The sequence below is a fragment of the Vidua macroura genome, chromosome 24 (genome assembly GCF_024509145.1).
Source record: "Vidua macroura isolate BioBank_ID:100142 chromosome 24, ASM2450914v1, whole genome shotgun sequence".
Classification (NCBI taxonomy): domain Eukaryota; kingdom Metazoa; phylum Chordata; class Aves; order Passeriformes; family Viduidae; genus Vidua; species Vidua macroura.
Window position 1 is genome coordinate 7,879,561 of NC_071594.1, and position 25,748 is coordinate 7,905,308.

The 25,748-nt window shown below is 43.4% G+C and overlaps 1 protein-coding gene across 2 annotated transcripts; it reads left to right on the forward strand.

Moving 5' to 3' along the window:
• The first annotated feature begins 543 nt into the window (after positions 1 to 543).
• LRIG2 (leucine rich repeats and immunoglobulin like domains 2) lies at positions 544 to 25,068 on the forward strand. 2 transcript variants are annotated; one of them, XM_053998007.1, is made up of 18 exons: positions 544 to 666; positions 5,742 to 5,813; positions 6,306 to 6,380; positions 6,878 to 7,012; positions 7,545 to 7,688; positions 7,819 to 7,962; positions 8,730 to 8,873; positions 9,107 to 9,250; positions 11,844 to 11,924; positions 12,756 to 12,827; positions 12,967 to 13,035; positions 14,521 to 14,684; positions 15,932 to 16,252; positions 17,321 to 17,602; positions 18,865 to 19,314; positions 19,803 to 19,952; positions 20,835 to 21,116; positions 22,024 to 25,068. In XM_053998007.1, exons 3-18 carry the CDS (start codon positions 6,310 to 6,312, stop codon positions 22,248 to 22,250), a joined length of 2,880 nt encoding a protein of 959 aa, XP_053853982.1. In that variant the 5' UTR covers positions 544 to 666; positions 5,742 to 5,813; positions 6,306 to 6,309; the 3' UTR covers positions 22,251 to 25,068. The 2 variants fall into 2 exon arrangements, 1 of the variants encoding a protein (XP_053853982.1); XR_008440517.1 differs by lacking the exons at positions 544 to 666; positions 22,024 to 25,068 and adding an exon at positions 20,074 to 20,170 and having other exon boundaries at positions 20,835 to 20,905.
• The last annotated feature ends 680 nt before the right edge of the window (positions 25,069 to 25,748 follow it).

The following is a 25,748-nucleotide window of genomic DNA, read 5'->3' on the forward strand; positions in this document are numbered from 1 at the left end:
GACACCGACACCCATCGACAGAACAAGCTGACGTTGCAAACGGTTGAAACGAAGCTCCTGAAAACACCCACCCTCCGCGTCTGCAAGCCGAGGTTGTTATCGGGACTCTCTGGCCCTTCCCCTTACACCTTCTAACGGAAGCCGTGGCGGGGAGCGCCTTGCGGCGGCGGCGGCGCCGCCCGCACCCTGCCCTCAGGCCGCTGGGCCACCCGGGCTGAGGCGGCGCCCGCGCGCCTGCGTGCTCCGCCCCGAGAGCCGCGCGCGCTGGGCGGGGCTTGAGGTGGTGCCTCGCTCTCCTGGCCCCGCCCAGCGCGGGTCGCGAAATCGGCCGGAATACGTCAGGGGCGGGGCTTGTGGCCCCGCCCCCCGCCGCCTGCGCGTTGCGGTGGCTCCGGGCGGGGCGGCGCGGCCGGGCCGGGCCGGGCCGGGCCGGGGGATGCGGGGAGCGGGGCCGGCCGTGCGGGCCGCCCGCGGGGCGCTGCCGCGGGGCCGGCCTCTGCTGTTGCTGCTAGCGGCGGCAGCGCTGTGTGCGCGGGCGGGCGCCGCCGAGCCCTGCGCCGCGCCCTGCTCGTGCCGCCGCGGCCTGCTGGACTGCAGCCGGCAGCGCCTGCCCAGCGGGCCGGGCCCGCGGAGGATTCCGCCGCTGCCCGCCGGCACCACGGGACTGTGAGTGAGCGCGGCGGGGCTGCGGGGCCGGACGGGCATGGGCTGTGCGCAGGCCTCGGCCTGGCGGGGGCGGGAGGTGCGGGCCCGAGGCCCGGCGGCGGGAGCGGTGCGGGGCCCGGGCTGAACGGCTGGCAGGGCTCGGGGCTCGGTGTCCTCCTTATCTCTCTGTAACTCCCTGACAGGAGGGTGCCGCCAGGTGGGGGTCGGGCTCTCTTCCCAGATAACAAGCGATAAGACAAGCGGATATAGTCTTAAGCTGTGCCAGGGGAGGTTCAGGTTCGACATCTGGAGGAATTTCTTCGCAGAAAGAGTGATTAGACATTGGAAGGGGCTGCCTAGGGAGGTGCTGGATTCCCTGGCGGCGTTCAAGGAACGACTGGACGTGGCACTCAGTGCTATGGTGTGATTGACAAGGTCTTGTTTGGTCATAGGTTGGACTCGATGATCTCGGAGGTCTTTTCCAACCTAATTGATTCCGTGATTTTGTCCGCGGGATGTTCTCACGAGGCCCGGAGCGCTGCGGGCAGAGCGGCCCCGGCAGTGGTGCCCCGGGGGGGAGGCAGCTCTGCAGGTGGGGTCTCACTTGAGCGGGGCAGAATCGTCCCCTCCTTTGCTGCTCACGCTGGGGGATCAGCCCAGGGCTCAGGGGGGCGGTATTCTGGGCTGCAGATGCACGTTTCTGTTGAGCTTCTCATCCACCAACATCCCTAAGTCCTCCCCAGAGCTGCTCTCAATCCATTCTGTCTATCCTCTGTTGTGGCTTTCAGGATTTTGGCACATGAAGCATGGGTGAGGTTTTTTCTTCACTAGGACTACTCTAGCAGTTCTGAATCTAAATGAGCTATAATGTACACCAGCTGTTTTAAATTAATCAAAGCCTAATTTTTTTCACATGATCAAGTCCCTGATGTGCTTTTCTCTATTAGTTCAAGTGGCACTGAGGACTAAAAATTCTTCTTTTTCCTAATTCTCAAATTACTTGCAGGTGGTGCTTCCAGTGTGTGTGTGTGTGCAGGTTGGTTTTATTTTCCCTTTTTGTTTTTAATAAAGCCAGCAGAGCAGAACTTGGTTTTCATGATGGAAGTTCTCAGGCAACTAACTTCATTTTTCCTCTGAAGTTATATCTATTTTGTGGTTAACCTGGTGGGTGATGAAAAGCATTACGAAGTTAGGGAGTTAGGAATGTTTTTTTTATGTCTGCCTCTTAACGTTAGTTTCTTTAGAGCAAGGAATGGCAGCCCTGTGTGTAGGGACAGAGAGAAGCACAATGCTGGTGGTCGCTGCCTCTAGTCCCATAGTGGTAGGTGTGTTTATATGTCCTGGTAGCCAGAGAGACAACGAATAGAAGTAGTTCAGGTATCAGTTAATTAATTCAGCAAGTTCTGTTCACAAGAGATTTCTTGGGTGAGCTCAACTGGCTGCCCGCATTCTGCATCAACACCTCTACAGTGCCACAGTATTGTCAGCTTGGCTGAATTAAGATCATTCTTCATCATCCATAATCGGTTTGGTATGTGTTCTGTTTTATTTACTTAAGAGATGAGTACCACTTAAGCTCAAAATGAATGATGTTATGATGTTTGGATGATGTTATATACAATACCAGATGAATCTCTAAAATACAAATTTTGCATGTTTGCTCTGTATTCTGCACAGCTTGGGCCTCCCAGTTACAAAGGCTGCTTAAAGATAGGTTCTTTGGTTTTGGCTTTTCCAGAACAAGGGAATTGCATCTGGTTCTCCAGAATAGCAGGAATCTTAGCTGTGTGATTAAATGATCCCTAAACACAGAAAATCAGCCAATGTGTTTCATTCTGTATTTTGTAATCAGTTGGTCTGTTTGAAAAAGAAAAGCATCAGTAGCAGAACGTAGATATAAATAATGTCAGAATCACTTTAAATATCAACCCTACCCAACTTCTTGAAAGCGGACTTATTTGTTGTAGTCCAAATCTGAGTAATAATAGAAAAATACTTCCCTGTGTTTTCTGAATTAAGATCTTAATTTCTAACTCAGTAATTAGACAGTAGGGCTTCTGGGAGGGATAGCTGGATATTAGCCCATCCTCATCACCCAGGCCCCATGGCTGTCAGTGTTTAGGAGGAATTTGGAGGAATTCAGTGTCCTGAATAATTTTAACTTTTGGATAGTCCTGAAGTAGTCAGGCAGGTGGACTAGAAGGTTGTTGAAGGTTCCTTACCCAGCTAACATATTCTATCACAGTCTTCCTGAAAGCCTTAGAAAAATCAAGTTTCAGTTTTCTATGTGTATTAATCTTGCTTCCAAGATCTGTGTCAGTGCCTGCTAGCTGTGCCTTACACACAGGTTGGTCTGGCTCAGAACCCATGGCCTGGTTTTGCTCATTAGTGGAGTATCTACACACCTTGAGGGGTACGTTGTTATCTTCCATGTCCATTGTCTCCTTCCTCCATCTGTTGTGCACCAGTTCTTTGGAAACAGCATGGCTTAGTACTTCCTGCTCTGGTTAAACACACTGCTCCAAGATTAGACTGCCAGCACTGGCTGGGTGCCTGCATGTTTGAAAAATTCAGGAAAGTCTACTGCTGGGATTTGGGATCATATCTCCCTCCACCTGTCTGTGCCAGCCTCCTGTGGATGCCCAGAGGCTGGGGCTGAGCGGGGTTCAGGGGAATGTGGGCAGCTGGAGAGAGTGTCTTGAATATTCAACCCCCTGAGGTGGGAAGCCTGCTGAGAAGCAGCTCATGCTTGGTTGTTTTTGTGTTTTTCCTAGTGTTTAGGGCTGGTTGAATTACCACATGTACTGAGGAAGCAGAGCTGCAGAATAGTTCTGCAACTGGCTGCAGTTCTTCTCTCCAGGTTCTCTTGATTTTTTTTTTTAATTGTTTCCAAGCCCACACTGCTCTATTTGTATAATTTGCATCTTGGTGTAATTAAAAGAATACATTAACAACTGTCTGACTTGCCATGACACCCAGTATTTTAATAATTCAGCCGAATCTTTACACTGAACCTGAGTGAAAGTTAATGGCTACAGCTATACTGTAGTCTATCAATTCTCAGTCCATGTTGTCTTTTAGTAGATTGTGTTGTTACAGATCAAAAATAGTCTTGTCAGAGCTCAAGGAGTGTTTGGACAATGCTCTCAGGCACGTGGTGGAATTTTGGGGTTGACCTGTTCTGGGCCAGGAATTGGACTTGATGATTTTTGTAGGATCAGGTTTGACCCTCGGTGTATTTGGAGTCAAGCACAGGCCCAAAGCTATTGCAGGAACAGAGGAGTGTGTGGATGCTGTGGCTTGTCCAAACCTGGTTGTCAATGGAAATATTTTGAATTATACTCATTTACATTTTAATATTAATTTTAACAGAGAAATACAGTTTTGGTTGCAAAGTGTGATTTTGTCTCCTGCGTCAGCATAGCTGCTGCCTGCCTGATAATCTTAAAACTAACTGTAATAAATACATACAATGCTACTACAGCAATGATGAAAGGATCAGTGATACAGGACCTTACCAGAGAAGCTCACAGGGAAGGGAACAGCTTTGCTGAAAACAGCTTGTCATAGCTCTCTCTCAGTTGGAAATGGGGAGGGAAGCATGATGCCTTGCTGCTAGGCTAGAACAACTAGCTGGCATAGAACATTCTGAGCTAGAAGAAACGCAAAAGAATCATTGAGTCCAACTCCTGGCCCTGTGTAGGACACCCCAAAATCCCACCCTCTGCCCAAGAGCATTGTCCAAATGCTCCTTGCACTCTGGCAGCCTTGGGGCCCTGACCACTACCCTGGGGAGCCTGTTCAGTGCCTGACCAGTCTCTGGGGGAAGAACCTTTTCCTGATAGCCGACCTAACCCTCCTCTGACACAGCTCCAGCTGTTCCCCTGGGTCTTGTCATTGCTCAGAGAGAGCAGAGATCAGAGCTGCCCTTTGGGAGGAAGCTGCAGACCCTGGTGAGTCCTGACCTCAGTCTGTTCTTCTCCAGGCTAAACAAGCTGAGTGACCTCAGCCACTCCTTGTATGGCCCCTTTAGACCCTTCACCATCTTCATGGCTCAGAGACGTAAGCTGTGTCCAGTTATTCCTGCACTCGCCAACAGATTTCCGACTGTGGTGAGGGCACCAGTCTTATTCTGCAAGCGTAGTGGCAGTGTCAGGTCTGTTCAGACACAATGACTCTGGATCTTGGCGTGAGCTTTGGGAGATTCACCTCTGTGCTGGACTTGTACCAGCAAAATGTGACATTGATGAGTTGGTTTCACCTTTTGGGCTGACATCTACCTGTCCTTTCTGGTGTCAGAAAGGCTGGGACCATGTTTCCATCACAAACCTGATTTTTTTGGTCCATCTTTAACTCACGTCATGACTAGAGGCAGCCTGTGCTCAGAAATGGATGTATCTGTTGCATTTATGCACCAAGTCCAAGGCAAAAGTAAAATACTGTGTAAAGTTACAGCAATCGGAATAGCACCAACACCCAGTGTGAGCATTAAAGCTGGATTTAATGATTCTTGCCCATTGAAAGAGTCCAACTCCTGCATTTGATTCCTATAAGTAAAACCAACTGGTGCTAAAGCATCTGTCTGTAAGATGCCCAGCCTCAGGGTTCTCTCCGCTCCAGATTGTTTGGGAATTTTGTGTATATTGTTCCTTTAAAATAAGCCTGCCTTGGCTAGTCGGCATCTTTGGAAAGCTGAGAAAATGGGGATTGCGCTGCAGGAAGCAGTTCAATAACGGGCGTTTTGTAAGAAATTATTCTCATGTCTCTGCAAAGTTTTTCCTTCTTACAGTGGACAAGTGTTATTAAAGAGTTATAAAGCTCTGGATTAAAGCCAAAATTCTCTGGTCAGGTACAATCTTCCTATCAAGAAGCTTTAACAAAAGTTTTTTTATTCAAACAGAGAAATAGAACTGTTTAGACTTTTAATTGTGAGTGACCACTAAAACAAGTTCTTTTCTTTAGTGAAGGAGCAGCTGTATAAAATACTTAAATGCAGTTTTGAACTTGAGATTGCATAAAGTATCCTTGTTTTGGGTTTGTTTAGGTTTTTTAATTATTATTCCAGGAACTAAATAACTTTTTACTCTGTTCTCTAGGGATTTAAGTCATAATCATTTATTATCATCCAATTGGAGCATTGATTTATCTGTCCCTACTCTCCAAGAAGTGTAAGTTGTTTTTTATGAGGATAAAGTCTTAACATATCCTACCTAATTCTAATTAGAATGTTTTATTGCCTGTCAAGATACCTGGTCTGTCTTGCAGAAATATTCAGAGTAAGTTAATAATGCTCCATGTTGGCAGCACGTTTTATGTATAAAACTCTTGTGTTGTGAGCAGAAATCTTTCCCATGAAAGATCAGAAGACCAGTAATTTTAAAGAGAAATGAGGAATATTTGTCTTGGCTATAGCTGATTTTAAATGAAAGAGAAGTAATAGTATCCATGAAAATGAAAAAAGCTAGCATGTTTTGCTGTTCAAATTGTTCAAATTATTGGTATTTAAGCTCTTGGGCGATATTTTTTTGTCAACTACTAAGTATTGTTAATACAGTAAAAATTTGAAATGCATTGATATGAATTGTTTCTGCTGTGTACAGAAGGATTTTTCTCCTCTTTGACGTGTCAGTAATTTTTTTTTTTTTTCCCCTCTATTTAAGGAAAATGAATTACAATGAGCTAAGTGAAATTCCATATTTTGGAGAAACAACTTCCAATATAACTGTTCTCTCATTGTAAGTAATAGCTCATCTGCCTTTTTCTTGTTTAACAAATGGGAGAACCACGTTAGAGTTCTGTTATGACGTTGTAGGAAAACATAATTTTTTTTCTTGAAATACTGCTCATGTAAAGAGCATCAGGGAATATGTAAGCACTCTTTAAAGAAATACAAATTATTTAGACAAACAAGTCACCCTAAATTACCAATAAAATGCAGTCAACCAAGGCAGGCAGTTTGAAGGGGTGGGATTCAGTCAGGAATGACACTTCCCACAAGGACCAGCTCATCTATAGGCCTCAGAATTTGAATCTGTTCATATGCCATGGTGGCAAATAGCTCTTGGATTTGCGGTATTGCTTTAGGAGTTAACACTTTTGGAAGCATGTTATGCATGTCTCATTCATGAAGCTCACTAGTACTGTTGATATACAGAATCCTGTTGCTGTTTCAGCCGTGCATCCAGAAGGATGAAATGCTGTGATAATCATATTTATTGCTGATCTTTTTCAGGGTACACAATACCATTCCTGAAATAAATGCTGAGCAGCTCCAGGTCTACCTTTCATTGGAAAATCTAGATCTTAGTTCTAATCTTATCTCAGAAATTAAAGCCTCTTCCTTTCCACGAATGCAACTGAAGTACCTGTAAGTATGAGTGATCTACTGTCTCTGGGATTCCTGGCTCTGCAATGATAATGTTGGAGACCTCATTTACTCTTAAATTAGTGTCTTAAAGTTGGCATCCTTACACAGCTTTGAACTGGTAGCAGTGCTTAATGGAGCTACAGATGTCCTTGAAATAAAATAGCTTTCATACCAATCTGTATTGTATTTTCCCAAATAACATGGAAAACAGCAATTGCTGTTGTCAGAATGCAGGTACATAAGCTATCAGGAACAGGGAATAATTTCTGCCCTGTTTGAGTAGATCATTTATTGAGTGGACATTGTGTTAACCACTTCTAACTGAAACATGGACATGCAGTAAAAATCAGCTCCTCACACCAATTCCTTTGGGAAAAAGAATTTAGTTTGGTGATTTAAATTTTTCATGTGACTTCACAACAAAGGTCTTGGGTTCTATTAATCAGTGGTTGCTCTGAGGTACGTGCGCCATTGTGTTCATCAAATTCTCTGTGTTCTGAAAGACCTCTTTCCTTCTTCCTTCCTTCCTTAGGAATCTGAGTAACAACAGAATAACTACTCTAGAAGCAGGTTGCCTTGATAACTTATCTAGCTCACTAATGGTGATAAAACTGAACAGAAATAGGATTAGTATGATTCCACCAAAGATCTTCAGATTGCCTCATGTGCAGTTTCTGTAAGTAACAGTCTTGAAACCATCAAAACAGCATTTACAGCTGAGCTGTTAATCTCAGCGTGTTCTTGACTGTCACACAGTGGTGCTTGTTGCAAGGTGTCTTAATATTTTACTGTCATCTTTATGAAAGGGAACTGAAAAGGAACCGGATTAAAATAGTGGAAAGTCTTACATTCCAAGGATTGGAATCCTTAAAGTCCTTGAAGATGCAGCGCAATGGGATTAGCAGACTAATGGATGGAGCATTCTTTGGCCTGGGTAATATAGAGGAATTGTGAGTATGCCTGGTTGTGGAATTTCTTTTGCAAGAAGAAAATGGCTCCGGGGAGTTGTGTCCTGGTTCCCTTACATCAAGGCTGTGCTGAGATAGTGATGAAATCATAGGAAAAGAGTATAATTTTCCCATTATTTTCATGTCATGTCTGGTTACTTCAGGAGTGGAAAGATACACTTTCCCATTCCTGGAAGTGTTCAAGGCCAGGTAGAATAGGGCTGAATAGGTTGAATAGAGCAACCTGGTCTAGTGGAAGGTGTCCCTGCCCATGGCAGGGAGTTGGAATTGGAAGATCTTTGATGTCCCTTCCAACACAAACCAGTCTTGTGATTCCATTGTATTGGTCCTCTTTCCAGCTTCTTCCTGCATGGTGATCAAGAATGTTTGCCTCTGTAGTTGCTTTTTGCTGGTTTTCATTTGCAGTCCCCATAACATGGGGTTGTTCTTTCCTCTGTGACTTTAACAGTGTGTATACAAGAATGTATGATGCAATGTTAGCAAAAGACTTCTTTTTAAAAAATAAGTTATTTTTGAGAATATAGTTTTGTTTCTGCCACTCGATCCCTGAAGCTGGCGTTTAGTTACTCAGTTCTTCATATACTTTAGTTCATTTTTTTTAATTCAATGGGATTGAAAGAATCATGCATTTTTTGTTGTCTAAGGCTTAAAGTTAGTAAATAATTTTGAGATCCACAAGGTGAAATTTTATAAGTAGATGTTACATTGATTATCTATTTGGCAAATGTTTTTTCCATCTAATTCATTAGAGAACTGGAACATAATAACTTAACAGAAGTAAACAAGGGCTGGCTGTATGGGCTGCGGACATTGCAACAACTCTATGTTAGCCAGAATGCCATCACCAGGATCAGCCCAGATGCGTGGGAATTCTGCCAAAGACTTGCTGAGCTGTAAGTCCTGGGCTGCTATTCATTGGGGATTTTTGAAATGTTGCAGTTATTGATTGGCAAGAATGAATTAGCAAAGGAAGTACTCCATTTCCTTGCTAGGCCCATGGTAATGATGTATTTTAATTATAAGTATTCTGTTAGAGAAATTAGAACACAATAGTTAATCGAGACAGAAAGTATCTTAATAATTAATCCCCCTGCTTGCTTTTAAAGTGTGTGTTGAATGTTTTCAGAGACTTGTCATACAATCAGCTCACTCGCCTCAAGGAATCTGCCTTTGCGGGACTTGGTTTATTGGAGAAGCTAAACCTGGGTGACAATCACATTAATCACATTGCTGATGGTGTGTTTAGAGGTCTGACAAATCTTCAAACCTTGTAAGTACAGAAAACTTCAAACAGAAGTTTCAGTTTAATGTAGTTGTAGTTTAAGTGGTGCTTTTGGAAGTAGAGACAATGGATATTGCACTGTGGGAGCCTGAGATCATTGTTGGTGCTGTCCTGACTGCAAGTGTGGTAGGGGTGATAATCTTTTGGCTTGCCAAGATGATAGCATTCCAGCCCAGCTAAAACAAGCTGACCAATTGTAGAGGTAGTAAGAAACAATGACTTGGTGACCTTGAGTGCTCAGATGTGTGTCCTGCCGCTTCTGAGAGGTGTGGGTACCTTGTGAATACAGTTGTGGAGCAAATAGCCTGGAGCTCTTTATTCTAGAGGGTTTCCTTAGGTTTGGAACCTCAGAAACCAAGGACTGAACCCTTTTGCGTTGTAGAAGGTGAAGTTTAGCCCGTCTTGCTCATGTGCTGAGCTCACAAACATAACGGGGTGTAGAGTTGCTTCTTGCTGTTGAAGGCACAGCTTTGCACTTGCTAGGACCTTTTTTGGCAGATCTGGGATATTTCTGAAGAGACCCAGTCCTGTCCCATGTAGGTCTGAACAGTTGTAATTATCCTAAACAACAGTGCTTGAGAAAGGAGTAAAAATCTATAACCCCTCTGTCGCTTCATTAAATAAATGCTTAAATAAGCAAACTCACCAGAGAGATTCATGTAAGAAGTCATACTCTGTTAACCTTAATACAACCTTTTAATGAAATAATTAAACTTAATTTCTTAGATTTGGAGTAGCATGAAAAAGAATAAGAGCAGATTAATGAGCAGGTTGTCCTGGGCTCTCAGGGGTGTCAACAGTGAGGGCCCGGCCCTTTGCTTTGGGTCTGGAATCTGCAGGATGGAGAGCAGTGGCGATTAACAAGGCTCCAAGCATTAGTGCCCAGCCAGGCATGAGGAGCCAACTCCTCTCTCACACAATGAGGGGCTTTTCTTTTGGGCTGCTCAGTCATTTTGCTGAGTGGTCTGAGTAGTGGAGTGTAAAAATACCTCAAAAACCAGGAGATACCATGTGGTTTTAGTTCCATTGTTGGTTGTGTGCTGGTTGCTTGGTGCTACAGCTGGTGTACATATTTCTGTATGTTCAGCTCCTGCCACTCTGTGGTATAGGAGAATAAACTGTAGAACTGTACATTAACTGCAAGTTAGGGTTACAGATGTATCTAAGAGCAGCATTGAAGTTTTATGTATTGTCACATTATTTGCTTCATAATACTGTGAGCAGTTTGGCATTTGTAGTCTCCAGCACTCACAATATAGCATTCTGAAGCAGACTTTGAGATAATTCTAGAAATGCTTTAAATCACAAGAACTAGCATCTTGGAAATAAATTTGGCATATTATTCATATAGCCATTATTAGCTCAGTTCCATATTGGGTACTGTAGCTTGAATAATTTTCAAAGAGGAAAAGATTTAATGTGAGCAAGTTTCAAGGCCTTATTTGTTCAGACCTTGTGATGCGTGAAATATGAAATTATTTTCTTTTTGTCCTAAACTTGGAAGTGTATAAATACAAGTTGTGAAAGTGACTGCTCTGTGTGGTTTTAACAAGACTTCTGTATTTCAAAGTAAGAAAAATAAGAAAATTGTGTGTTACCACTGATGGTATCCTGGAGGTTGATCTCAGTCTCTTCCGCGATGGTGTTCTACACAGTTACAGTCTCAATAATGGGAAACTAGATACTTCATTTTCCCCTCATTAGCACAGGGAAAGAGGTGTTTATATGAGTGATATATACAGTTGCCTGTGTATGCAGCTAGTTTTGTGTCAGTTGACTCGTTTGGAAGCTTCTTCCAGCTGTTGCATAGAATACTAGGTAAAACACAGGGTGGACTATTTTTTATTAGCGTGATTTCCTTTGAATGCACTCCTCTCTGTGCATGGTGGTATCAAAACAGATGCTTTTGGCTCAGTCCATGCCATTCAGGCTAAAAATGCATGTGAATTTATTTCATTTTCTTTCTGAAGAGCATTTAATCCTCTCCAAACTGTATTGCTCTATTGCTTTTGCTGTTCAGACCTCTCTTCTCCGTGAGGGGCTGAAGTGCTGTGCTGATGTCAGTCAGAAATACCATTAGATGATAACAAGATTTGTGAGCAGAATATCAACTTCATTTTGAGAAGCCACCAAGGTGTGCCTGGCAGGCCTACACTGTAGCCTGGGTGTAATTCCTTAATATGCTAATGCTGGTGTAAGCCTGTTACTTGTGAAGATTAATGCTGCTGGTGTATTGGTTAATTCCCTTACATGAACCAACTTGCTTCAGGAGCCTCTCCCAGCTCCTGGCAAATAGTCCATCACATGAAAAGTGCTAGTCAGACCAGGGCTCTCCTTAAATGCCACATCAAGAAGTTGTGCTGCAGAATTTGTTTGTGGTGCTTACTGCAGCACTTATCGTGAAGTTTTCCCTTTTGCCCCTCTGAAGTGAGAAATTAATCTCCTGACAAGTTTAGTTTTGTGAAAGAGACCTTCCAGGTGTGCCAGAGCTGCATACCTGGCCTGTCTTCCCCAGCTCACCAGTAGCCCTGGTCATGATGATGTTCCAAGTCTTCTTTCTGAGAAATGTCTTCTCCTGCAGGGACTTGCGGAACAATGAGATCTCCTGGGCCATAGAAGATGCAAATGAAGCTTTTGTGGGACTCAGCAGGCTGGATAAACTGTATGTATTACAAATTAGGGGAACAACAGCACTTCCCAGGCATGCAGAGAGAGAGAGTGCAAAATATTAAGTAATTGTCAGTCAATGACATGAGGCAGAAAGCCCTTCTCACAGTGTTTCCACTTGCGTGTAACTACCACTTGATGTAGTCCTGGGTTCCTTGTTCAAGAGCATCGGATCCATGTAGCACTGCAATTCCTTACGGCACCAATTTGATGAGCTTAAGCATAAGTGTTTGACTGCATTTATTATTGAATAAATTACTCCCTCTGTGTGATGAGTGTCATTTTTTGTGCTTCTTTGGTTTGGGTAAAAGTTACTACTTATCAAAAAAACAACCCCAAAATACAAAGTATTTTTGAGCAAATTTGAAACACTATTGCATTAACAAACTACTTGATACTTAGACCGTGCACTTTTCATCCAGTGCCACGTGTTTTGTGGGAAGCTCCATCCTGTGTAGTTACAAACCTTGTTTATAAGAAATAGCCTGGTGTGAGGGTGCAGTCCAGGAAGTTGTGTGGTGGTAGCAGGTTGGTATTAAGAAGTTATTGCTTCATTCCCAAGTTCTACTTATTGCTGTTTCATCCTCCTGACTTAAATTATCTTCTGACACATTTCTAACCCAAATCTCTAAGTTGAAAATAGGAAAGAAGCCCTGTTCTCGGGAAAATTAGTTGAGCCTTTAAGCTAAAAAGAATAGTATTAAATCCTGTATCTCAGCTAGAATTAGAAAAAAAAATGTAGTTAAGCATCATAGGGTATTTCTTTTGGGTCTTGTTTGTGAGCTCATATTGACATTCAGACTGGTTTCTGGGCCTTTATTTTCAGAATCTTGCAAGGAAACCAAATTAAGTCAATTACCAAAAAAGCATTCTCTGGTCTTGAAGGACTTGAACATCTGTAAGTATTTTAATTTGTAGAACTCCTAATTATGTGTCAACTTCAGTCTTGTGTTCTCTGTGAGATTTTCAAGTATTTAACTGAAGGCAGCATATGAAATGACACTGACTCCTCATTGTGCTCTTTGCTTAACTTACAGAGATTTAAGCAACAATGCAATAATGTCCATCCAAGAAAATCCCTTTGCCCAGGCTCAGCTGAAGGAGCTGTAAGTTCATAACAATTATTTAGAGATTTTTTCCAAGCCCTACCTTGGAAAGAATTCTTCAGCCATTGTAGGGTTGTTTGAAGTTGTCTGAAATGTGCCTGCTTTCATCATGAAATATTTGCAGCAATGCTGGTAAAGTATCAACTCAAAGTTGGCAGCAGAATATTTAGATTTAAGGTTTGATAAAATCTTCAACTGCATTTCCTTAGTTGCAATTAGGAGGAATTAACTTTTTCTTGCAGTACTGAACCATTAAGCTTTTCCTATCCTATGATTTTGCAGCAGTCTCAGCACTGCATGTAGGCAGTGAACAAAACAAATAATTCATCAGTAATCTCTCAGGGGGATTAGCAAATCCTGTGTTTTTCTTCCTGTTTTTTGGGGCTAGGGAAAGGCTTTAAAATTCACAGCTAGACAAGATTTTGTATGTGCTCAGCAGATGTTTAAGCTGATAGGGTCTCTTATGGTCTTCAGACATCTGAAGTAATATAATGTGAAATGACCTTCACACCCAAGACTAATACTACTGTAGTGCACTACTTTCTGTGAGGTAAAGTCTCTGACTCTTGTAATCTGGTCTAAAATTGTTACTCCATTAGTTAACCTTGGCCAGATGGATTTAACAAGATCTGCTGCTGTGAGGAGACAATTTCAGGTTTTAAAGTTGCCTTCTCTGATGTATTTAAAAATGATGAGTCATTGATATGTACAGACAAAGAGCAGGATGGAATTCTGGCTTGTTTGGTGCCTCTTTTCTCCCATGACTGGCTGCATCTTAGGACAGATCACTTCTTGCTAAATGCTGGACTGTCTCAAGTCAGTCAAACTCATACTTGGAGTATGGCAAACAAAACTCAGCCCCCCAGTGTCTTGAAGTCAGTTCAGAGGTGGCGTCTGGCACTCCAGCAAATGAGTAATAATACTTAAGAAACTTTGAAAGCGGATGGTAGGAAAGAAGAGACCCATCATTGTTTTCTGTTGGTAGGTTTTCTGTGGAGCAGAAAACATGGAGTTTGTTTGAAACAAACATGGAGTTTTGTATGAAACAAATCACTTTTGGCCTTAAATATTTATCAGCTGGCATTAAAATGAGAATTGAGGCTTCTGCTCATTTCATAATGGCAGTTGTGCTTAGTTTGAAACATGGAGCTGCGCTGCAATGTTATGTTCTTTTAATTGCTTTAAAGAGGGATGAGATAATTTTAAAGACAGGCCTAGTGGTTTTGGGATTGTTTTTTTAGAAGCTGAAACTGAGTTTATATTCTCCAGGATTAAAATGAAATGTTAGGTTTTAATGCTGACATAGAGGGACTGATTCTAGCATAAATACCCAAGATTTTATAAAAAATACCTATAGGTATAAAATAATACTGTAAATCTGATGTGTCAGTATGTGTATGCTTTAAGTTGCTTTGCTGTGTGAAATCACACGTATGCATGTGAAATAAACTTCACTCACCCTTTTGTTTTGCCCTGTTTCTGCAGAGTGTTAAACACAAGCAGTTTGCTTTGTGATTGCCAGTTGAAATGGCTGCCCCAGTGGCTCAGCGAGAGCCATTTGCTGCAGGCTGTCAGTGTCAGCTGTGCTCACCCTGAGTGGTTGGCAGGACAAAGCCTTCTCAGTGTGGACCCTGATGACTTTGTTTGTGGTTTGTATTTTTAGTGACTTTTGACACAAAAGCACAGTAACACAAGTCTTGTTGCTGAAATCAAGCTGTAGTGCTGGGGAGGTACATGTGGGCCCATGTATATCCCTGAGTCTGCTGTGAGTTTGGGGTTTAATTCTGCATCTCTTTGCTCTGTTTAGTGGTGTTTGAGCACTGAAGTTAACCCGAAGGAGTAGTGCTGTTGGGCACTGTTTTTTATTTAGCTTACTAGTAAGAATGGATTATGCTTTCATTCTCCCTGCTTATGACTACCTTTAGCTTTGTAAGGTCTGTTTGACACTTTCTTCCTGCTTCTTGCCCATATGTCAGAATATCACAGAATCATAAAATAGTTTGGGTTGGAAGGAACCTTAAAGATCATCCAGTTCCAACCCCTGTCATAGATAGGGACACCTTCCATGAGAACAGGTTGCTCCAAGCCCTGCCCAACCTGGCCATGAGCTCTTCCAGCTCTTCCAGCCACAGCTCTGGGCAAAAATTAGAGTAGTTCTAACAGTAGTTCTAAGGCTCTGGCACATTTCCTGGTGCTCCATAACTGCGATGTTTATGGTGGCCTCAAACTCTTTGCCCAGAGTCTGTGTGAAGCCTGTGGCAGGCCTGATGTTTCCTTTTCCTGGTGAGCAATTTTTATAACAGTTATTTGTGTATATGCAATTCTTTCATTGCTTTGGTGGGAAAGGCTACAATAATAATCGTGTAGGTGCACACACCCACTTCTCCACTCCAGTACCACCACAGTGGGGTCTGACAGAGCTCTGCATGTGTCTGTGAGAGTGTCTTTGCTGAATTTATGGATATGGAAATCAGTTCCATCAAGTGGGATGAGTTAGTGAAGTTCCAGCTTGTTATGCTTTGTGCTTGTAGAACTTCAAGGCTCTTCAGGATATTTAAACTATCTGAAAGTAAGTCTCAGTCCTTCATAAAATGGCCTGGCTCTTCAGCTGAGTGGGATTTTTGAGTGTGATCTAAATAAAGCAAGTTTCAGACAAGTTGGACAAAAGGCAGGGCTGCTCAGCACCACACTTCCACACTGATTGTTTTCAATGCTGATTCTTCTGCCTCCTTCACAGCTTGATTTCCAGCTCAAAACAGCTGAATTTGTGCCCCTCAAGCAGGACATCTTTTCCCAAAGTTTTGGTTTTGCTTGCATTGTCTTTTGAGTGAGTTTTCTTGCAATATTAATTCAAGTTCAAGAGGAAAGTAGCTAATCTTGGCGCTTTTCTTTTCAGATAATTTCCCTAAACCACAGATCAGAGTCCACCCAGAGAGCACGGTGGCCTTGCGAGGCACAAACGTGACCCTGATGTGCACTGCTGTGAGCAGCAGTGATTCACCCATGGCCACAGCCTGGCGCAAAGACAGTGAGGTCCTCTATGATGCTGACGTTGAGAATTTTGCCAGGTACCAGCAGCAAAGTGGGGAGGTGCTGGAATACACCACTGTCCTGCGCCTCTTGAATGTGAATTTCACTGATGAAGGGAAATACCAGTGCATTGTCACCAATCACTTTGGCTCCAATTATTCCAACAAAGCCAAGCTGACTGTCAATGGTAAGTGATAATGGTAAAAAAGGAGAAACACTCTGAACCTAAAATTCCATTAAGTAGCTACAAGTCTATTTTTCACTAAAGCTGGCCCAAAATACTCTTGCAAATATCAATGGGATTTAGACATATCACACATCATTTTAAAAAGCTGGAAAGAAGTGATTTTTTTTTTTTTTTTGGTGGATGAAAAGCCTCTATTCACTTTTTGAAAGTGGCATTTATCTCCCGTACTTTATTAGAACACAATTAGTTGTTCATCTCGTTAATTGGAGGTGGAATTCTTCAAACTAAAAGCTCCCTCTACTGTCTCCTCAGAACTCAACACCTTTCTCACATGTTTGTAAAACTGGGGAAGACTCATCAGAAAATAAGTAGTAAAAACTCTGAAAAGTCAAAAGCAAGGGTTTTTTGTTTTTTTTGTTTTTTTTTTTAGCTATCATGATTCTGTTTATTTTGAGGGAAGGGGAGGTAAGAAGACAATGTTCACATCAGTCAGCAGACTACTGATCCCCACAGTACCTAGAGGTGATGAGATGGAAGCTTACCTTCCCTGTTAGCAGAGAAGAAAAATAGGGGCAAAGACTTTTCCCTGGATTCTTCCCACGAGAAATCATCTTCTTCACATCAGGAACTTAATGGCTTTAAACTGAAATAGAGTATGTTTGCATTGGATATTAGGAAGAAATTTGTCCCTGTGAGGTTGGCAAGGCTGTGGCACAGGTTGCCCAGAGAAGTGTGGCTGCCCCATCCCTCTTAAGTGTTCAAGGCCAGGCTGGACAGGGCTTGGAGCAGGGGAGGGTGGAAGGTGTCCTTGCCCTTGGGCATGTATTGTCTTAAGGGTGTCTTCCAACCCAAAGCATTCTGTGACTCTATGAACATTGTAGATAATGTATTTAAGTTTTGGGAGAAAGGCTCTTAGAAATAACCACTGAAAATTTGTGCAGTTCTTCAGAAGAATCTGTTTCTCTCTCTTATGGAGTGTTTCAGATATGTTTTCAAATTTCCTCTCTGCTGTGGAGCTTTTGCTGCATTTTACCTGATAATGAAAATGCTGAATCCTCTTTGATCCAGAGCTCCCTTCTTTCCTGAAAACTCCCATGGATCTCACTATCCGCACCGGGGCAATGGCCCGGTTGGAGTGTGCTGCCGAGGGCCACCCCCCGCCACAGATCTCCTGGCAGAAAGATGGTGGCACGGACTTCCCTGCTGCAAGAGAGAGGAGGATGCACGTCATGCCTGAGGACGATGTGTTCTTCATTGCAAATGTCAAGATGGAAGACATGGGGATCTACAGCTGCATGGCCCAGAACATTGCTGGGGGACTCTCAGCCAATGCTACGCTGACTGTGCTGGGTAAGTGTGACTGGCCTGTGCTGGCAGATGGATCCCTGCTCAGCTGCAGTAGAAATGTAGCTTAGCTATAAGTAGCAAGTTGAAATGGTGGAGAATGAAGTTAAAAGACAAAGAGCAGCACTTCGTGTGATGTTTACACAGTGAAGCTTTAGAAGCTGAGTTGCAGAGCTACCTGGTGGAGTTGGAGTTAGTGTGATCTTTGCAGTGAGCTGAGGGCCATATCTTAGTCCAGCAGTGTAGATCAAGCAAGTAATTTGTGTTACCTTATAGCAAATTTTGTCACAGGTAACAAACTTGCCAGGAAGAAGACCAGTGGGATCTTGGGATACGTGAGAAAGAGCATTGCCAGTAGGTCAAGGAGGTGATCCTGCCCCTCTGCTCAGCCCTAGTGAGGGACATCTGGAGTGCTGTGTCCAGTTCTAAGCTCCTCAGGACAAGAGGGATGCAGAATCCCTGGAGCAAGTCCAGCAGAGGCTACGGAGATGATGAAGGGACTGGAGCATCACTCTTACAAAGAGATGGTGAATGGTTGGACTTGATAATCTTAAGAGGCCTTTTCCAAGCTAAATGATTTCATGATTCTGTGAAAGGCTTAGGGAACTGGACTTGTTCAACCTTGAGGAAAGATGGCTGAGAGGACCTCTCATCAATGTGTGTCCATGTCTGTAGGGAGGGGTCAGAGGATAGATCTGGCTGTGCTTGGTGGTGCTCAGCAATGGGACAAGAAGCCATGGGCAGAAACTGATGCACAGCAAGTTCTGCATGAATGTGAGGAAGAACTTCTTTACTGTGCAGGAACAGGCTGCCCAGAGTGGAGTCTCCTGTATTGGAGATGTTCCAGAACCGTCTGGATGCAATCCTGTCCTGTGTACTCTGGAATAACCCTGCTTGAGCAGGGGAGGTAGGACCAGATGACCCACTATGGTCCCTTCCAAGCTGACCCATCCTGTGAACTATGCTGAGTAATAATGGAAGGTCAATTCCTTCTGGAGTGCAGCATTTTTTGAAGACACTGACTCTAAATATTATGGCCAGATTTAGAATTGGACTGGCACAGGTTTCCTAAAGCAACTGTGGCTGCCCCATCCCTGGAAGTGCCCGAGATGCTTGGATGGGGCTTGGAGCAACTTGGTCTAGTGGAAGGTGTCCCTGTCTATGGCAGGGGATGGGACAGGATGATCTTTGAGGTCCCTTCCAACTCAAACAATTATAGGATTCCACGATTCTTTGAAGTTATCTTACAATTTCACTTTTTGTCCCAGAAACCCCTTCCTTCATGAGGCCCCTGGAGGACAGGACAGTGACCCGAGGTGAAACTGCTGTCCTGCAGTGCATAGCTGGTGGCAGTCCTGCCCCTCGCCTCAACTGGACCAAGGACGATGGTCCCTTGACAGTCACCGAGCGGCATTTCTTCGCTGCAGCAAATCAGCTCCTCATCATAGTGGATGCAGGACTGGAAGATGCAGGGAAGTACACGTGCATCATGTCCAACACACTAGGCACTGAGCGTGGCCATATTTACCTAAATGTCCTGGCTTCCCCCAACTGTGATTCTTCCCAGAATGCCATTGTCCATGAAGAGGATGGCTGGACAACAGTAGGGATCGTGATTATCGTCGTTGTGTGTTGTGTGGTGGGAACGTCCTTGGTGTGGGTTATCGTCATCTACCACATGAGGAGAAAGAATGAAGACTACAGCATCACTAACACAGGTTAAGTGTAAAATCAACAGTTTCTGGTCCTATTTTTAATCCAAAACACTTGAAATTTCTGGATTTGTTACAAATTGATAAGATTAAAGAACTGAAGATTTCCTTCTAAAATCCCTTCAGGGTTTTGCTCAAATTCCTCCATTTTAGAAGTTCTTTTAAATACCAGAAGTGTACTAATTCTGTTCCTTATACAGTAGGTTTGCCCTACATTGAGGGAAAACACTAAAGTTTGGAAGTAGATGTTTGAATAAACTTAGAAATGTTTTCAGGGCCTGGAACAATAGGTGTAAAGTTTCTTTCTGGCCCTGTCAGCTGTGAACTGGCTGTCTGGATTTGTAATTACTGGTAGAAAAAAGATACCTATATGCAAGTTGAAATTCTGGATATTCTTGTTAATGTGGGGAATAGTGCTTGGGTAGTGCTTTCAAGGGTAATACCTTGAAATGTTCACACTGTTTAATGTTGCCAATGTTAATTCTGCCTTACAGAGGAGATGAACCTACCTGCTGACATTCCCAGCTACCTGTCCTCCCAAGGAACACTGTCTGAGTCTCAGGAAGGCTACAGTAACTTGGAGGCAGGGAGCCATCAGCAGCTGATGCCTCCAGCTGGCAGCTACATGCACAAAGGCACAGATGGTAAGCAAAGGCCTCAGGTGTGTTGCCAGTGCCTCATCAGGATGCCAATGCACAGTCTCATCCTCACAGCTTAAGCGTCAAGATAGATCTTTATCCTGTTTCTTTCCTTTGGCATCTCAAGAGCCCAGGCAGAAGAGGTGGAAATAGATTTTGCTTGGAAGATGACTAGCTGTGACTCCTATCCTTGGTATAAGGTTGGCTGGTTGGTTTGTTTTAAGGTTGGTTGGCTTGTTACAATCATAACTAATGGGTCTACACTATTTCCCTACCTTGTTTGGACAATTTTCTGGATGTTCATGTCATTGAGCTTACAGAGATGCTTTCTTTGCCATCAAAATGCTGAGGACTCATCACTCCTTATATAGGCTGGCTTGAAAATTGATCCTCAGTGTAAGTTTTTCACATCTGTCCATGATCCCTCCAGCCCAGTCCCACTGCACTAGGGTCTGTATCGGGAAGGAGTTGAGAAGCAGCTCATCTAAGTGACGGGTTTATCATCAGCTCTGATGTGGGTGGGCATGCAGGGGCAAGTCAGGTCCAAGAAGGATGTGGGCATGTATCCTGGTTGAATCCCTAGGCTGTTTCACCCTGGTGCACAAGCTGGCTGGACCTGCATTGAACTTTTTTGCCCATGCACTAGGGGAACATGTCTACGGTTCCCCTGGTCAGCTTCAGAAGGGGACTGCTGTGGAGAATTTGCATGGGGGAACCCGGGGGGTTTCTCATGTGACCTCTCAAGCTGAGTACTCTGTTACTGCCTTAACTGTAAAAAGACCCTTCAATCTGTGCTGCTGTAATAAATGATCATACCAGGACATAAAGCCTATGGAAATCTGGCATCCTCATTTTGAGAGTATTTTATTTTTCTATTGTGTTCATCAGGTAGTGCAGCACCATTAGTGATCTGCTCAGATTGCTATGACAATGCCAACATCTACTCCCGGACTCGAGAGTACTGTCCCTATGCCTTCGTCACCGAGGAGGACTCCCTGGATCAAACACTTCCGAATCTCATGGTGCAGATGCCCAAGGAAACATACACAGCACGCGCCCAGAATGAAACCAGTGCTCTGAGTAATCTCTTAGCAGACAGAGATGTGCCTGTCTTCCTTACCAACCGTGACAAAAAAAGTGATAAGAAAATCTCTTCCCAGCAGATTATTGGTGCGTGTCCACTTTTCCTTTTGTTGCTTTGTATTTCCTGATAACTTCGGCTTTTGTTATGCTGCCCTTCACTATTGACACAAGTGCCAGTAGTTTGTGGAATAACTCACACTTATTAACCACTTGTTCTCCAAATGTTGCATCAGCAAGCAACAGCTTGCATCCAGTACCTGAGATTGAAGAGGGTGATGTTAAAAAGATAGAATTTCTTAATTTAAGGTTTAAGTTTGTGGAATGTGAAGGTTTAAGTTTGTGGAATGTGAGCCTTTGCTTATACTTCAAGGACATATATTAACCAAAAATTGGAACTTCACATAAGAAATTCAAATAGCCTTTCTGTTTGAGCTGGCCTTAAGTTCAAAGAACTCACTAAATTGGTTATTTTTCTGTTGACTTTCTTCCAGATCACCTTTTTAAAAATTCACACTGAAGCTCGGTGTGTTTGTGGTTACTGTAAGAGATTGCTGGAAAAGGAGCGCATCTAGTAAAATATACTCGCAAAACCAGAGAAAATCAGTCCAGAAGGATTGTAATTGCCAAGTCACAGAGCTCAGATCTTTTTAAAATCTGAGTGTGATTGATCTCTGCTCTTTGTGAGCAGTGACAGCACCTGAGGGAACAGCTGGAGCTGTGTCAGGGATGGCTTGGGTTGGGTGTAAGGAAAAGGTCATTCCTCCAGTGGGTGGTTGGGCACTGAATAGGCTGCTCAGGGACTGGTCATGGCCTCAAGGCTGCCAGAGCCCAAAGAGCGTTTGGATAACACTCTCAGGCACAGGGTGGGATTTGTTGGGGTGTCTGTGCCAGGCCAGGAGTTGGACTCAATGATCCTTGAGGGTTCCTTCCAACTTAGGATATTCCTTGATTCTATGAACTTGCTTCTGTTCATCTTCTGATTTTTCTCCCTCAGAGCCCTTCCAGATTCCTCTGTGGGGAGGCAGCAAAGACCTGTCTTGCTCTCACCCGCAATTCCTGCACCATCCGTTGGCCCGCGAGGCCCCACAGCCACTCCGGAGCGACGGTATAGCCAACCATGACCGGGACCAGGCATCACCCAGACCCTGCCATAGGCTACAGGAGGAGAACTTTGATTTTAACAGGACACGGAACATTCATGACCACAGTGAAACCACATAAAACACTTACAAAGCCTTGAAAGCAAATCCACGTTGACTGACTGTATTTACTACCTCAGTACTAACCCCAAGGCCAAAGATGCTTGTGTATGTGTCTGCAAGTACTAAAGAGTCAGACTCTCTTGAAGGAGGTGGCACATGCCCTTTTTTCTGCATTTTTTCCATTGGAAAATGGCAATGTGCACCAGAGAACACATGGAAAATTAGTGCCATCTACAAAAATAGCATTTAAACATGGATTGTGTGATGCTGGACGCAGTCTTTGTGGTGGTGCATGTTTTGGAAAGCTCTCAAGAACGCGTGTAGCTATTTCACAGTGCTTTGTCTGCTTGGAAACAAACCATCAGGGCCTCCTCACAGAATTCCCCCAGAACTGTAAGCATAAAACTCTTGGCCACCTTTTCCTTCCTTAGACTGTTGGCAGGTGTCTGTTGGCAGTCTAAATTTGGAGCTTGTTTTCTTCTATGAATAATGGACTCTAGTTGTAAATAAACTCGCATTTATAAATATTTTGTATACACTAAGCATATAAATGTGTTGACTGTAATGTAAATTATTTTTATTATGCCAAAGTATGTGTCATACTGTTAGTCTTGACAGCTGCATATCAAGCCATATGGGGAGCTTGGGGGGACTGAAAGCTTGTTTGTGAGGGAATAGAGCTGTCTTTGTTTTGAAAAGTGCATTTACATATAGATATGTGGTAGAACTGTGATATTGATGAATTTCATTGTTGCCTACAACTGTGTGCCTGGCTGACCTGGCTGCAAGCTGATCCATTTCATGATAGTAGCAGAATTTCAAGGTTTATCTAAGCTTTTATCTATAAAAAACCCCTTTGTATTTTATCTGCTGAAAGGGGTCTCCATATGTTTCCTAGCTGACAGTTAAGTGAACTTTTAAAAATAATGTGGTGATGAAAAGCATGAGGTAAATTGAGAGAGCACGTGATAAATACTTACTTCTTCTGCATAGCCAAAGGCATATGGAGTTTAAAACACTGTTCCTTTTCTGTTGTAAAATATCAGGCTACATTGTTGAACTAATAGTTCCCTTAAATCTTAAGTGTGATCAAAATGTTTAAATATTTGACAGGTGAGAAATGATACAATGCAGGGAACCCCTCACTACTGAAAAATCTTGCTGACACAGAGGAAGCTCAGACTCCATAGTTTCAGTGAGATGTGCCTGAGAAAATGAGGAAGAACAATGACATTATAAAGGCTTCCTGGAAAGTTGTTCTGTTTGGGGGAAAATGCCCCTTTTTGTAGAAGGTGTTAAAAGACTCCTCAGGGATGGGTTTTCAGCGGGTACACTGTGCTCTGTGGTCAGGCCTTTAGAGTGAGGTGCTTCCTTCCTGGGCACTGCTGCCTGCTTTGCAGCTGTAGGATTTGTACCCAGATGAAACCATCTGTGTGATACTTTTATAAAGACAGAAACCCCTTTTTGGCCCAGCTCAGTTGTAGGTGTGTGAGAATTCCCATTGATCCATTCCTGGAGAGAAGGGTTTGTGACTCAATTGTCAGGTCTAGTTGTGCAGAATTACAGCTGAATTTAGAGACTGTGGTGAAGTATTTGAGTAAATGAGTGGGGAAACACTGGGACTAATGATGCTTTCCCCATGACTCTTTGGATAGGAATAATAGTCAAATCATTGCAAATGAGTAAATATTTTTAAGTCCTCTTCCCATGCTCTCAAAGCCAGCATGGCTGCTTTGGTAGACAGCAGCTTTAGTGGGAAGGGGATGCAATTGTCCTTGACCTATGGGTAAATAGAGAGAAACACAGATGTGTAAATTTTGGGATTCTGACAGGTGAAAGCTTAAAAAAAAAAAAAGTCATAAGTTTGTTTCTTTCTGGTTTTATTTCCTCCAGACTTTTCCTTCCCAGATGGCATTTAAGGCACAGTGCTTATTCTGAATCCAAAGTGATCCCTGCTGCAGGGACCCAGCACTGTCAGTTTAAATCCAGATGAAAAAGGCCATGCCATGAAACTACAGCAGCAGCAAAGCCTTATTTTGGGCTGCTCTCAGCCAGTTGTCGCTCAGGCTACTGGTTCAAGGTGCTGCTGGCATCTGTGATTCCCAGCAGTGGGAAAACCACATCCCTGCTGCTGCTGCTCTCTCGTTGCCATTTGGCAAATGCTTGTTCCTATTTCTTTCATTCCTCTCTTGCTTCGTAGGAGCTGAGCTCACACAGATCTGTCACAGTGCAGCTGGCATTGTCCAGACCCTGAAAGTACTTGGGGTACAAGGCCCTGGAGCAAGGGAATTCCCTTTAGGTAGGTGAGACCTGCTTGGCCTGGGCCAGGGCTTTAAAATCACTGCTGTCTGCACCAGGACTATGCTGGCTGTCAGAGAGTGCAGCTAAAGCTGCTCTGATTTCTGTGAGAGAGTGGCCTATAAAAGCTGAATCCTGAATTAAGACATTTACATCCTTCCGTGAGCATTTAAAGTCCATAAGCTGGTTGTAAATAGCTGATGCTTGTAAGTAGGTGACACTTTGCTGCACTGTGGAAAAACTTCTTTGGTAGACTTGGAGGAGAAAATCATGTGTTTCCCCTTTGCAGAGGGACAGAGTGGCCTTTCTTTTTTCAGTAAAAACAAGCAATTGCCTCAATCAATGCCAAAGCACTACCAGTACAGAAACTGAGGGGGATCAGAAGCAGCAAGAGCAAAGCTGCTTCTGTTCCCTCTTGCTATTTCCTATTGTCTATTTATATTTTTTTCACAGCAGAATGTATATTTTGTATAGCATATGTAATATATGTTTGTCCATTGTAACATATGTTCAAACAATAAAATGCTGTATACATTGAGTATTCAGTGTAACTCTGTTAGTTTGCAAATTGAATAATTATATTTTGTCCTATGGTATTTAATTTTCATGGGGGGAAAAAATAGAGTAAACTTTGCCAACTGGACATGGTCCTGGGACTCTTGAGATTTGGACAAGGTGACCTCCAGAGGGTGTTTCCATCTCAACCATTCTCTGATTCTGTGATTCTCATTTCACTTTTCCTGCAGGAAGTACCTGTACCCCTTTTTGGAAAATGGGGGAGGGGTAGTTCTTCCATGGTCGTGTTAACTCTGGGCCAGGAGCCTTGCAGTTCACTGTGCTCCTCACACTTTTCTCCTGCTTTTCCAATGCTGCCCTTCTGCACTTTGGATCCTCTGAAAAGGAGATTTTTCTTTCCAGGAATGAACTGTCAGCACAAGCATCTCCTACATGCCAGCTGCAGGAAGTGCTGCTAACCCAATCCCTCCTGAAAACCAGCATGAGCTTTTTATTCCTTTGAATAACTCCCTCTCTCTCTCCCTGCATTCTTCTGCAGGTTCATGCTCTGATAATTAATCACCTTTGTTTTCCTGTGCTCTGTCCTGTGTTCTTCACTCTTGTACCTGTTCCCAGATCTCAGCACCATCTACCTTTTCCCAGGTTAACTTGAGCTTCTGCAGCTGCTTCATCCCCTACTCTTGCTGACAGAGATGTTTACACC